At 45.9% G+C, this 12,710-nt stretch overlaps 1 protein-coding gene across 1 annotated transcript in view; it reads left to right on the top strand.

The window, feature by feature from the left end:
* LOC144607549 (solute carrier family 15 member 1-like) overlaps nt 1-12,710 on the top strand; it is a 69,698-nt gene that overhangs the window by 18,037 nt on the left and 38,951 nt on the right. The window contains exons 3-7 of the mRNA XM_078424447.1: nt 5,774-5,826; nt 7,303-7,384; nt 8,447-8,588; nt 9,902-9,988; nt 12,148-12,247. Of these exons, the coding sequence (XP_078280573.1) occupies nt 5,774-5,826; nt 7,303-7,384; nt 8,447-8,588; nt 9,902-9,988; nt 12,148-12,247 (464 nt within the window). The remainder of the gene's footprint in view (nt 1-5,773; nt 5,827-7,302; nt 7,385-8,446; nt 8,589-9,901; nt 9,989-12,147; nt 12,248-12,710) is intronic.

Raw genomic sequence — 12,710 nt, 5'->3', positions numbered from 1 at the left:
TTTATTTGTCACATACACATACACGATGTGCAGTGAAATGAAAGTGGCAATGCCTGCGGGTTGTGCACAAAAAGAATTACAGTTACAGCATATAAATAAAGTTAATAAGTTACTATTAGTGTCGACAAAAATTTAGTCTCTGGGGTTATAAAAGTTGACAGTCCTGATGGCCTGTGGGAAGAAACTCCGTCTCATCCTCTCGGTTTTCACAGCGTGACAGCGGAGGCGTTTGCCTGATCGTAGCATCTGGAACAGTCCGTTACTGGGGTGGCAGGGGTCCCTCATGATCTTGCTTGCTCTGGATCTGCACCTCCTGATGTATAGGTCCTGCAGGGGGGCGAGTGTAGTTCCCATGGTGCGTTCTGCCGAACGCACTACTCTCTGCAGGGCCATCCTGTCCTGGGCAGAGCTGTTCCCAAACCAGACTGTAATGTTGCCGGACAGGATGCTCTCTACAGCCCCAGAGTAGAAGCAATGAAGGATCCTCAGAGACACTCTGAATTTCCTCAGTTGTCTAAGGTGGTAAAGGCGCTGCTTAGCCTTACCCACCAGTGCGGCAATGTGCGTTGCCCACGTCAGATCCTCTGCGATGCGGACTCCCAAGTATTTAAAACTGCATTGGTACAGCTTCCTGCATTCACCTTGAACTCAAAACTGTCGGTCAATCGGTGTTTTGCTGCAGTTTCTACCCTACACTTGTGTTCACACGGCCCATCCCTGACTCTTCCCTTCTCTGGATACTTTGACTGTATTTGCTTCAGATTTTCTTTCTCCACGGGTTTGGCCTGACCTCCTGGATGTGTCTGGCAACTCTGCTTTTATAGGTTTGACTGTTTTTTTTGTTGTGTTGACTGACTTCACTCATTAACCTTTCAACAAGATGATTTTAACAGCTTGTCACCACGGCAACCCTGGCCTCACCCTGTCTAAAATATTCCCTGTACCCTGTCCATACTCCTCCCACCTCTCGATACATTGAAGCTATCTTATTTTCTCTCGTTCCCGGCTCTGATGAGAATCCTTGATCCTGCAGAGTGTTTTTCAATTTTTTATTTTATTTGCTGTGAGGTTTTCATTCAGTTGAGAATCTTTTATTCTAGAATGTAAACGTTTGTGTGTGCGCGCATGCATGTGCACTTGTTTGTGTGTGAATCTATGTGTATTTATGTGTGTGTGTTTGTTTGTGCGGGTTCACATGTGTGCACGTGGCTTGTAAAAGTTATTAAGATGATTCACTGGAGTACAATCGAATAAACTTTGTTAAGTACTCAGGAGATTTTTGGGCTTTTAAAGAGTAGGTTTTAAGGTCTGTTTTTGGAGGAGAGTTGGGCCGTGAGCTTTGGGTGTATCCACAACTCCGAGCCAGGTTAGGTGAAGGATCCAATTGCCAATGCTGTCGTGATTGAAATCTGGAGATATACACAGGGCAAGGCCTGGAGGAAGGAATACCAGAATCAGGGAGTTGTGGGGCTGGAGGAGATTGCAAACAAAAAATGAAAGTGGATGAGAATATTGATGGGTTTGTAAGTAACATTGAGAGTTTAAAATTTCGCAAATTTTTGGAAAATTTTAAAAGGGGAAGTTTGGAGATTGACGTTGTGAGTTTAAGCTGCCAACTGCTGGAATCTGAAGAAAGTGCCAATCAACCATTTCATGGAAGATGGACACAAAAAGCAGAAGGAACTCAGCGGTTCAGGCAGCATCTCTCTCAAGAAAAGGAATAGGTGACGTTTCGGGTTGAGATCCTTCTTCAGACTGAGAGTTAGTGAAAAGGGAAACGAGAGATATAGATGGTGAGGTCAAGAGATGTAGAACAAACGAATGAAAGAAATGCAAAATAGTAATGATGATAAAGGAAACAGGCCATTGTTAGCTGTGATCTAGGTGAAAATGAGTTACAATGAGACTCAACAAGATGACTTTGAAGCTGGTTCAACATCTCCAGTGGGGAACGTTGGTCTTGCAACAAGCATTGTGCCCCTTAAATGCATGAACATTGACCTTCTTTTACTACTGCAAAGAGCCTGGAAAGATTTGTCTTGTATGTGAGGAACACTGCAAAACCTTGCACATGAATTCCCTACGCCACGAATCCAAATGCTAGAATGACATGAAAGGGCACAGGAGAAAAGATGGCCCGCTGATCTTGTGCGTTCAACTGCACATTTACTTTACGGAATGGGCCATCATCAGATTTATTTTACTGAAATAGTCATAATTTGGAGACAGCAGTGCTTTGTAATTGGATTACTGTTGATGGATGTAAGTGGTCCTAAACCCGAGGCCAATGCTGAGAACAGTACATTGACGCAGTGCTGAGCACGGGTTACGGCCATATAATTGAGATAAACTATCAAGGTCTGGAAAGGCAAAGTGAGGGAGGAGCAGAGGCGGGAGACAGCCAATTGTCTCTGTGGCTTTGAAATCCTAGTAGCCAAAGCAGGAGACAACATAGGACATTGAATTATCCAATTTTAGGTAACCCCTAACAACCCCCCCTCTCTTTGCTCCAGCACACCACTTTCCCCTTTCCTCCCACCCTCCCCTCCCCAGTGCCCCATCTGGACTCACACCTAGTTATCTCCACCCGGCCCCTCCCACCTGCTACGTTCCTTCCACTGGCTTCACAATTTGCAACTCTTTAATCCTGTCTCATTCCTCCTGCTCTTATCTCTGGCCTTTGTTCCAACCATCTGCCTATTAACCCCCTCCCCCCTCACCTGTGTCCACATACTAACTGCCACACTTTGTCCTACCTCTCCTCTCTTCCACCTTTCTCCTCCCCCACCGCCCACTACCATCAGTGTGAAGAAGAGACCCGATCTGAAACGTTATCTATCCACGCTGTCCAGAGATGCTCCCTGACCACAGTTTGTTGTTTCCACAACATAATGATTTGGCCATGTATTTTGTTTTGTTGGCGTGAGGGGTTGTGGGATTAATACTGACCAGAGCACCTGCCCTGCCCTTCCGATATTGCTGTGATAACCTTCCGATAATCGTTTATCCGCCTCAAAGGGGAGAGGGAGTGTGAGATAAAGACATCACATGAAACAAGGCACCCTGGGCTGTGTGGCCTCCATTGTAGTGCAGCTCATCTGTTGCAAGCAAAGACACCAATGAAGATGAAACAATGATTCCAGCATCAAGGTTTCATATCACATCTATAAAATAATAACTTTCGCATGACGAAGGCAAATATTTTCTTTAGGGACGGAATGAAAGCCAGCAGGAAAAACACTGAAATAATCAGACACGTGGCAAAAAAAATATTAAAAAAACAAGGTGCTGGAGGGACTTGGCAGGTCTGGCCGTTTCTATGGGTCGAGACCTTTCTTCAGAAGGCACATTTTAATTCAATCTGAAGTCCCAGCCTGAAAGGTCCATTCCCTCCACAGATGCTACCTGACCCGCTGAGTTTTTCCAGCCCTTCAATTTATGCTCAAGATTGCAGTTCCTAGTATCGACATAAAATGTTGCTGGAATGTAATTGATGAAGACCAATTATGTACATTGTTATTCTTAACTGGATCTTTGTTAACTCCCTTTCTGAGTCATCTCTAAATGCTAACAAAGGTTGCTCATTTGCTGATCGCGCGGTAGGGTGGGAATACTCATTGATCAAGTTTACCTGGGTTACAGAGGGCAACAGCATCCTCAGAGGTGTTGATGAATCGGCATTAGAATTGCCTCAAGATGAACAACTTTACTCTTGGTGGAGTTCAAGATACTGACCTAAACCTCAACCTCCAGCCTCCAGAACCACACGGGGCTTCAGGAAAGGTGATGTGCCTCAACACTCTTGGAAAGATCCCATCCCACAAAAGGAGTGGATATGGTACTCTCCGCTCCTTATCGTGCCCCTGGCCATTCCCATGGTACCATCCACCCACAACCACATGCTGTCAGATGCTTTACAAGGGATGGTAGAGGTTTTGCTTCTGTTAGGTAACATGCTCAGGGTGGACCTGGCGTTGAAAGACTTTGTTCATGGTTTTGCTGGAGTTATGGCAGAAGACTGCCCCCTGGCTTTGATCTAAAGCAGCTGCAGTTGCTGAGTCAATGGCCTTTCCCCATCCATGCCTCCTGAATGCCGATGTAAGACTCAGAATCAGGCTGAGAATGTCCCGACCCCCTGGAGATTAGAGAATGATGGATGGAGCTCAAAGGCTACAGCTAGGTCAGTTTGGAGTCCCAGAAGTCCGGTCTGTGTTACTTGTTTTGTGCCAATGACTCCAGTGTATTGTACACTCACTTGTCATGCTGTTACACTGAGGTGCCCCCCTCCCTCCCTCCCCCCCAACCCAGCAAAGGGAATTGAATGGTGAGCAGGAACAGGAAATTGAAATGACTTCTCCCTCTCCGAACCCAGGAGCATTGCGATTGATCATGTCTGTTTATCTAACATTTAATTCAGCACAGGCTGGGTAGTGACCCTGTGTCCTCCATGTCTGTGTGGCTATCACTCATTTTAAATTGAATTTCAGTCCCATTTTGTTGAAAATATATCTCTGCTTAGTGTTAAAATGTGTTGTTGAAGTATCTTATGAATAGACTCAGCACTGTTAATTCCTCACTGTTGACTCATAGAGTCATTAAGTCATGAAGCACAGCAACAGGCCCCTTAGCCCAATTTATTCTGACCGACCAGGGTTTATAACTGAGCTGGCCTCATTTGCCTGTGCTTGGTAGTGGGTGCATGAAATGAGTGGTGGGTATATACAGCAAGCTGCCAGGGGAGATAGTTGTGGCAGGTACAATAACAGTATTTAAAATGCATAAGGAAAGGTTTGGAGGGATATGGCCAAACGTGGGCAAAATGGGACTAGCTTCGATGAAGCATCTTGGTCGGCAGGAATAAGCTGGGCTGAAGGGCTGTAACTCAATGGGTCTATCCCTCCAAACTTTTTCCATCCAAGTACTTTTCTAAATATCTATTAAACATTGCCATTTTGCCTGTCTCTCAGCTTCCTTTGGCAGCTTGTTCCAAATACACATCATCCTCTGTGAAAAACAAATGTGCCCCTTAGGTCTCCTTTAAATCTTTCCACTCTCAGTTTAAACCTATGCCCCCTAGCCCTGGACTCCTTACCCTCAGAAAAAAATATTTATCCTATCATCTCGTTCACCTTACCTTTGCATCACATGATTTTGTATATCTCTACAAGGTCGCCTCTCAGCCTCCTAAGCTCCAGTCCCACTCTATTCAGTCTCTCCTCATAACCTAAACCCTTGAGTCCTGGTAACATCCTGGCAAATTGTTTCTGGACCCTTTCCAGCATAATGACACCTTTCGAATAGCAGGGTGACCAAAACTGCACATAATACACCAAATATGGTCTCACCAATGTTTTGTACAGCTGCAACTTGACTTATGAACTCCTGCAGTCGATACCCTTACCGATGAAAGCAAACATGTCAAACGTCTCCTTCACTACCTGTCCACTTGTGTTGCCACTTTCAGAGAACTTTGTACCTGCAACCCCAGGTCTCTCTGTCCCACATGATTCTCCAGCACCCTACCATTTACTGTGGAAGTTCTCTCTTCATTTGTCTTACTGAAATGCACCAGGGCTCTTAGGGCTAGCAGAATCAAGGGGTATGGGGAGAAGGCAGGAACAGCGTACTGATTGTGGATGATAAGCCATGATCACATTGCTGGCTCGAAGGGCCAAATGGCCTACTCCTGCACCTATTGTCTATGGATCTATGTATCTATGTAATGCTCCCCCACCCATCAAACACATTATTGTCTTTTTGTCTCCTGTTCCAGCTTCAAACCCGGACCTCCCCAAAGTGAGTGGTCGAGCCTGGGGAAGACTGCTGGTGAGTGTGGCTGTACGGTGCTGGGAGGAGGGGTGGGGCAGGCGACTCGGTCCCTGATCAATCTGCATCTTGTGCTACGACATGTGGCCTGGGTTTCCGGTCGATGGGAACGGCTGCTGTAGGGCTGGGCTACATACTCCCAGGGCTGCTTCCTAGGGGGATGGCCTCTGTACTGTGGCTGGTGATGAGCTGTTGGTGAGCTGGAATTCTTGGTGTTGGAGTTTAGGTCCTGGTGAGTTGGGATTCTTGCTGTGGCAGTGGCGTAGGCTACTGATGAGCTGGGATTCTTGTTGTCAGAGTGGGAGTGGGCCACCAGTGAGCTGGGATTCTTGTTGTGGAAGTTGAGCTGCTGGTGAGCTGGGATTTGTGCCATCAATGGACCTGTCCATTGTGCCATCAATGGACCAGGGCGGATGAAGACTAGGTATTGGTGAGCTGGGATACTCATTGTGGGAGTTCAGGTCCTGATGAACTGGGATTCTTGCTGTGGGAGTTCAGGTCCTGATGAACCGGGATTCTTGCTGTGGGAGTTAAGGTGCTGGTGAGCTGGGATCCTTGCCATGGCAGTGAGTTCATGGTCGGCAAGGGTTTGTGACACCGATGGACCTGGCTGCAAGGTGGACGAGGACTAGTTGTTGGTGAGCTGGGTCACTCATTCCTCTCGCTACCTGGTTTAACACCTCACTGCAGGTCAGATCAACAGATCGTTTTTGCTTGTTAACTTTCATGATAAAAGCTGTATTCAGATATTGTGGACATGAAACTCCCAGGTTGTCAGTGATACCCTTCTGCATCCCCAGTGGAAGAAATTAGCCTTGTTTATGACCAAGGGAAAAACACGTGATTCCAGTCAACCGCTAAACTGATTGGCAGAGTGATCCTGCTCATCGGAGGGTGGTGGGTATGTGGAACGAGCTGCCAGACGAGGTTGTTGAGGCAGCTACTATAACAACATTTAAAATACTTTTGGATAGGTCCATGGATAGGAAAGGTTTAGAGGGGTATGGGTCAAACCAGGGCCGTCGGGACTAGTGTAGATGGGTCATCTTGGTCGGTATGGTCAAATTGGGTCTGTTTCCACAATGTGTGACACTGACTTGCTGCTGAGGCTGGTTCTGGTGGGTGAGCAGTGATCACCTGATAATAAGCCACCCTATTCAGCTGCTGTGGGGTGGGGGGCTACAATCAGTACCCTGAACTTTGTTGAGTGGACACTCAAAATTCTGCAGAGGCTGGAATCTTGAGCAAGAAAACAAGCCGTGGAAGAACTCAGCAGCCCAGGCAGCATCTGTGGAGGGGAAATGGACAGATGCCAGATTGGATCGGGGGCCTTGGGTCTGACCCAAAACATTGTTTATCCATTTCCCCCCCACAAATGCTGCCTGGCCCACTGAATTCCTCCAGCTGTTTGTTTTATACCCAAACCTTTCTGAGTATTGACTGTTGACATCCATTGATGAATTCTTAATTTTTCAGAAACTCTTTCACCTGAACCCTGCTGTGATCTTCATCTTGATAACTGAGTTCTTTGAAAAGATTGCTTTCTTTGGACAAAGAGGTAAGGGCAAATTTCTATAAATGTCCTGTATTCAAGAGCCATTCCTCTTATATATCTTGAGGATTAAAGGCTGACAAATCTTTAAATATTCTGTTGTTGAAGGGTTATGGTAGTTTAAAAAGTTCTCATCATATGGTGTGGGGCGATTAGACTTTAGACTTTAAAGATACAGAGTGGAAACAAGCCCTTCGACCCATCGAGTCCGTGCTGGCCAGCAATTACCCTGTACAGTAACCCTGTCCTACACATTAGGGACAACCTACATTTACAGAAGCCATTGACCTACAAACCTGTAGGTCTTTGGAGTGTAGGAGGAAACCAAAGCACCCGGAGAAAACCCATGCAATCACAGGGAGAATGCGCAAACTCTGTAGATTCAGCAGCGGTAGTCAGGATCGAACCAGGGTCTCTGGCACTGTAAGGAAGCAACTCTACCTTTACACCACTCTGCTGCCCCAGTCCATGGAGACTAAGGAGTGGACACAGTACCTGGACAGTCCAGAGATGGACAGTAAGGAGTGGACACTCAGTCCTGGGCACTAAGGAGTGGACACCCTCCATGGAAACTCTGGAGTGAACACAGTTGTGGACACTCCAGTACAGGGCTCATAGTACCTGGACACTCCATAGTGGGAGAGTACTTCACTAACTATCTTGTTCTCAGAAGTTCTTTCCATGAAGAGCCCAAAGTTAAAATGGTCTTCTCCAAACATCATGAGTTGAGAGTTCACTTATTGAATATTTTGGGCGTCAGAGTGTTAGTCATTGAACATCCTGAAGGTCAGTCATTAATTATTCTGGACATCAAGCCAATCCCTAAATGTCCCAGAGTCAGAAGTACAGTAATTATTCATCCACTGAGTTTCCAGGGCCTGGCACTGGGAGATGAACACACATCCTTCTGCCTCAGTGGGAGGGTGCTACCACTGACTTACAGGGGAAAGGAAATAGTTGACCAGTTTTAATCACTCACTGATTCGCTCCAGAAGGGTTAGTTCAGCTCTGTTGGTTATCAGTGCTCATGAATGCCCTTCTCATTGTCCCTTCTGTGTCTTATTGAAGCTATCCTGGTGTTGTTCTTCACCGATGCACTCTTCCTGTCTGAGAGCAAGGCAACATCTCTCTACCATGTCTTCACCTTCTTCGCAACAGCCTTCACCATCTTGGGAGCCTTCCTCTCCGACTTCTTCTGTGGTCTATACAGGTACGAGGCAATCCCTCTCGGACGCTTAAGACGGAATCCATTGGAGAGGCAGGGGTTTAAATGATCTGCTGGGGGAGGTATAAACTATTACCTTTGGTGAGACGGTTCAAAACAAGGGTGATACTTTAAAAATGGTTGTCCAGGGTTCTGTCATGAAACGCTACCTCGCCAAAGAGACAGTGGAAATCTGGAACGTGCCAACCTATCCTAAAAGCTCCAGATAGCACTGCAGAGGGTGCAAAGGTGACACACCAGCATGTGCCCTGGGATGGAGTGCCTCAGTTATAAGGAGAGACTGGAGAGCCTCGGTCTGTTTTCTTTGAAAGGGAAAAGTTTAAGAGGGAACATGATTGAGGTCTATAAAATTATGAATATGGATTGGGTAGACTGCTAGGAACTGGGAGAAAGAATGAGAGTGAGGGGGTGGTGTGGGTGGGGGTGGGGGGGGGGGGGGGGGGGGGGTTGGGTTGGGAAAGAAAGGGGAGGGGAAAGGGGAAGGATATCAAACCACAATTTACAACATATAACATGAACCCAATCCTCCATTACCCATTCTGCCAACTGGAACAATATATGTCATAATCTTTCAAACTTCATTAAGTTTGCCCAAAGAGTGGACTCCTACTTCTTCGAGCCTGCCTTGGTAAGTTAGTGTAGGTTTGTGGAGCTCCTGACCACTTTCCACCCTATACTCAAGCTTCAATCTAACCAAGGACAAATGTGGTCATGAGGACCAACTTGTAATACTTGGGACGACCTGAGGAAAATTGTTCTAATTATAGAGCGGAAAAGGTCGCAGAGACGTTCCACATAATGGTTCAAATTTATTAGGGGATTCGATAAGAGAAGCTGTAGAGAGAATCCATTGGAGATGTAGGGGTTAAAACATTAAGAGGAAATACTTCCAGTGGCAGAAGGTGATTAGAAGGTCCACATTTAAATTAACTGAGTACATTAAATAAGATGTGAGAAGAAGAGAAACATTTCGTGCAGCTACTTTTATGAATACGAGGAAGTAGACTCTCTAATACCTCTCACAAAGCAATTAGACATACAAACACAAGTGGGTGGTATGGATACAGAATTAGGGATTAATTGAACAGTTCTATCAAGGAGCTGACATTGTTATAAAGGGCAAAATGCTCATCCCCTGTACAATTAGATATGATTTTTCTATTTCGATCAAAGTGCCTGTGCATTGGATACATGCAGCTTTAGACATTTAGGAAATGGTGGGTAGTCATAGGACAGCAGCAAGGAGTCAATGATGTGACATTGTCTCTAATTCTTGTCTTCGCCATCTTGGATTCCAGGAGTATTCTCATATTCTCCATCTTATTCCTGGTTGGCGCCACCCTTTTGTCGGCTACTGCTTATCCATTACCAATTGAGAGTTCAGGGTGAGTATATGAATCTGATGGAGGTGACTGTGGGTGTGGGTGGTGAGGTCCATCTGTAATGTGTCTAGGACCTCACAGAATGACCCCCAGCATTCATTTCACTGGCTTCTTTACTCCTCGCTCAGCGTGTTGCTTGCAATGTTCACATGGACAGGTCGCCCCAAGGCTCTTACACAATGTATTTTGGGTCCTGTTTATATAGGGGCGAATGTCCAGGGTTCACAAAAATAACACCGCTTGCTTCAGCTTCTCTCCAGGACAACTGTAATCATACCCTCAACAAAGTAAATCAGACTATTCCTCTTCCTCAGCCATGATACCTGTAGCGGCCAGCTTCTCGTCTATATCAATTAGCTCCCAAGCTGCCACTTGCATAGACCTGGTCAGCGATAAGCGTAATGACTCAAACAAATAATAACAGAGATTCTCCTTGACGTTTTATAGTTAATCTTCTTTATTTGAAGGTGCAATATAACATATTGGCATATCTCTTGTCATCGACTGGTTATTAATTGCTAGGTAAAATTCCATATCTTACCACAGTCTATGCGATCATTACGAATTGCCAGATATAACTTCGACACAGTTTGTATTAATCTTCTAGTTAATAAAACTTACAGGCGATTACATCATGGCTGATAAATCTTTTGGCGGAGCTTCTAACTGACCCTCTGTCAGCACCTCCCAGCTCACCCACCATGCCCGCACGTACCCAACTGCCCGTACTCTGGCCCCGCCCAGCCCCTACGTAAGCATTGCATTAACTCTATAGTGTCCAAACTACAGCAGAATACAAGGTAATGATATCAATAAGCGAAAATAACTAATGACTGCAAAATGGCTCCTACAATAACTTTCCCTGCCGGTGAAGGCCCTTGCCCCGTCTCCTATGCCAAGTATGGTGAGTTGTCCACATGACACCCTGTGGCCCGGACCTTAAATGAGACCAGAGTTTCAAAACAGCAGCTGAACCTTCACCATGGAAATGGGCAACCAAGTGAGGCTAAAACTGACCACAAAGTTCTTTTGGTCCTTGGAATTACCAATGGGTCTACAAAGGTCGCTGGACGAGAGTGGCAATAGATCGAGCACCAAACATATATGCCCTCATACATTTGCTCCTGCCCACACTTTGTCCATCAATGGGACAGCTGCACAGGTGGCTTACTAGATGCGATTGAAAGGCATGTGGGAATTAAGCCATTTTGCATAGCTATACTATCCACTTTAACCCTGGCCCGTGGCACATGGAGCAAAGTGAGGACCAGAGGATGGAACAAAGTTGAGAAACCGCTGGATTGGGATAAACCCGCTGAGAATTTGGCCAGGACTCTTCCTTTCTAAAACCCCTGATAACAATCTCCCTGCTCCCTTCATAATAAAGCTCAGTCAATAGACAATAGATAATAGACAATAGGTGCAGGAGGAGGCCATTCAGCCCTTCGAGCCAGCACCGCTATTTAATGTGATCATGGCTGATCATCCTCTATCAGTACCCCGTTCCTGCCCTCTCCCCATACCCCCCTGACTCCGCTATCATTAAGAGCTCTGTCTAACTCTCTCTTGAAAGCATCCAGAGAATTGGACTCCACTGCCTTCTGAGGCAGAGAATTCCACAGATTTACAACTCTCTGAGAGAAAAAGTTTTCCCTCATCTCTGCTCTAAATGGCCTGCCCCTTATTCTTAAACTGTGGCCCCTGGTTCTGGATTCCCCCAACATTGGGAACATGTTTCCTGCCTCTAGCGTGTCCAATCCCGTAATAATCCTATATGTTTCAATAAGATCCCCTCTCATCCTTCTAAATTCCAGTGTATACAAGCCCAGTCGCTCCAGTCATGGGTGACAATCATCATGTTGGCATTGGGAAACGCGAGACCAGCCGATCACCATCATCAGACTCACCAGTCCTGAAATTGTCATGCATGGTATTATTATCTCATGCCCCATCCCCACACCTGCCCACCAAAATGGGAATGGAGCCTCTCTGTAGAAACCGCACCTGTGTAGGAATGGCTGCTCTCCCAACAGGCGCGAGGGGTTGAGGAGCATTTTTTTTAACCCTGTTTCATCCACATTAAATTGAGCCCTGCCCCAATGTTCTCTTACCTGCTCAACCATCTAATGTTCTAGCACTGACCAGACTCTCTCTGTTTGCAGGGTGGGCTCCTTCATTGGACTCTTCCTCATTAGTTTGGGATTCGGCAGCATCCAATCCAACTTGTCACACTTTGGTGCTGATCAAATTGGTATGAAAGAGGTGAGGACAGATTGCTTCGGTGTCTCTAAGACTTCAGGATGGTCTGGGAGAAATGTTAAAAGACTGACCTGAGGAAGGATGGAAACGGCCTTGAATGGAGTTTAGCGACGGCTCATCTCAGCAGTATAAGGTCATAGGGTCGTAAGAATAGTAGAATTAGGCCATTCGGCCCATCAAGTCTATTCTGCCATTCCATCTTTTCCCTTGCTCACTGCTGTAAATTATAGCTAATTTTAATTCATTACTCTGTGAGTTAGATTCAATTTACTAACGCCTAAATCATGGAACAGGTCATGGGAATAGATAGGAAGGTAAATAAATCTCTGGGGCCTCATCAGGAATATCCAATGGCATTGTGTGAAGCTAGAAAATAAATGGTGGGAGCCTTGGCTGAGATCTATGAATCATCATTAGATGCGGGTGAGGTGCCAGAGAAGGCAGGTTGGCTAATGTTGTACCTCTG

The sequence above is a fragment of the Rhinoraja longicauda genome, chromosome 29, assembly GCF_053455715.1.
Source record: "Rhinoraja longicauda isolate Sanriku21f chromosome 29, sRhiLon1.1, whole genome shotgun sequence".
Classification (NCBI taxonomy): Eukaryota; Metazoa; Chordata; class Chondrichthyes; order Rajiformes; family Arhynchobatidae; genus Rhinoraja; species Rhinoraja longicauda.
This window is presented reverse-complemented; position numbering and strand designations above follow the sequence as displayed.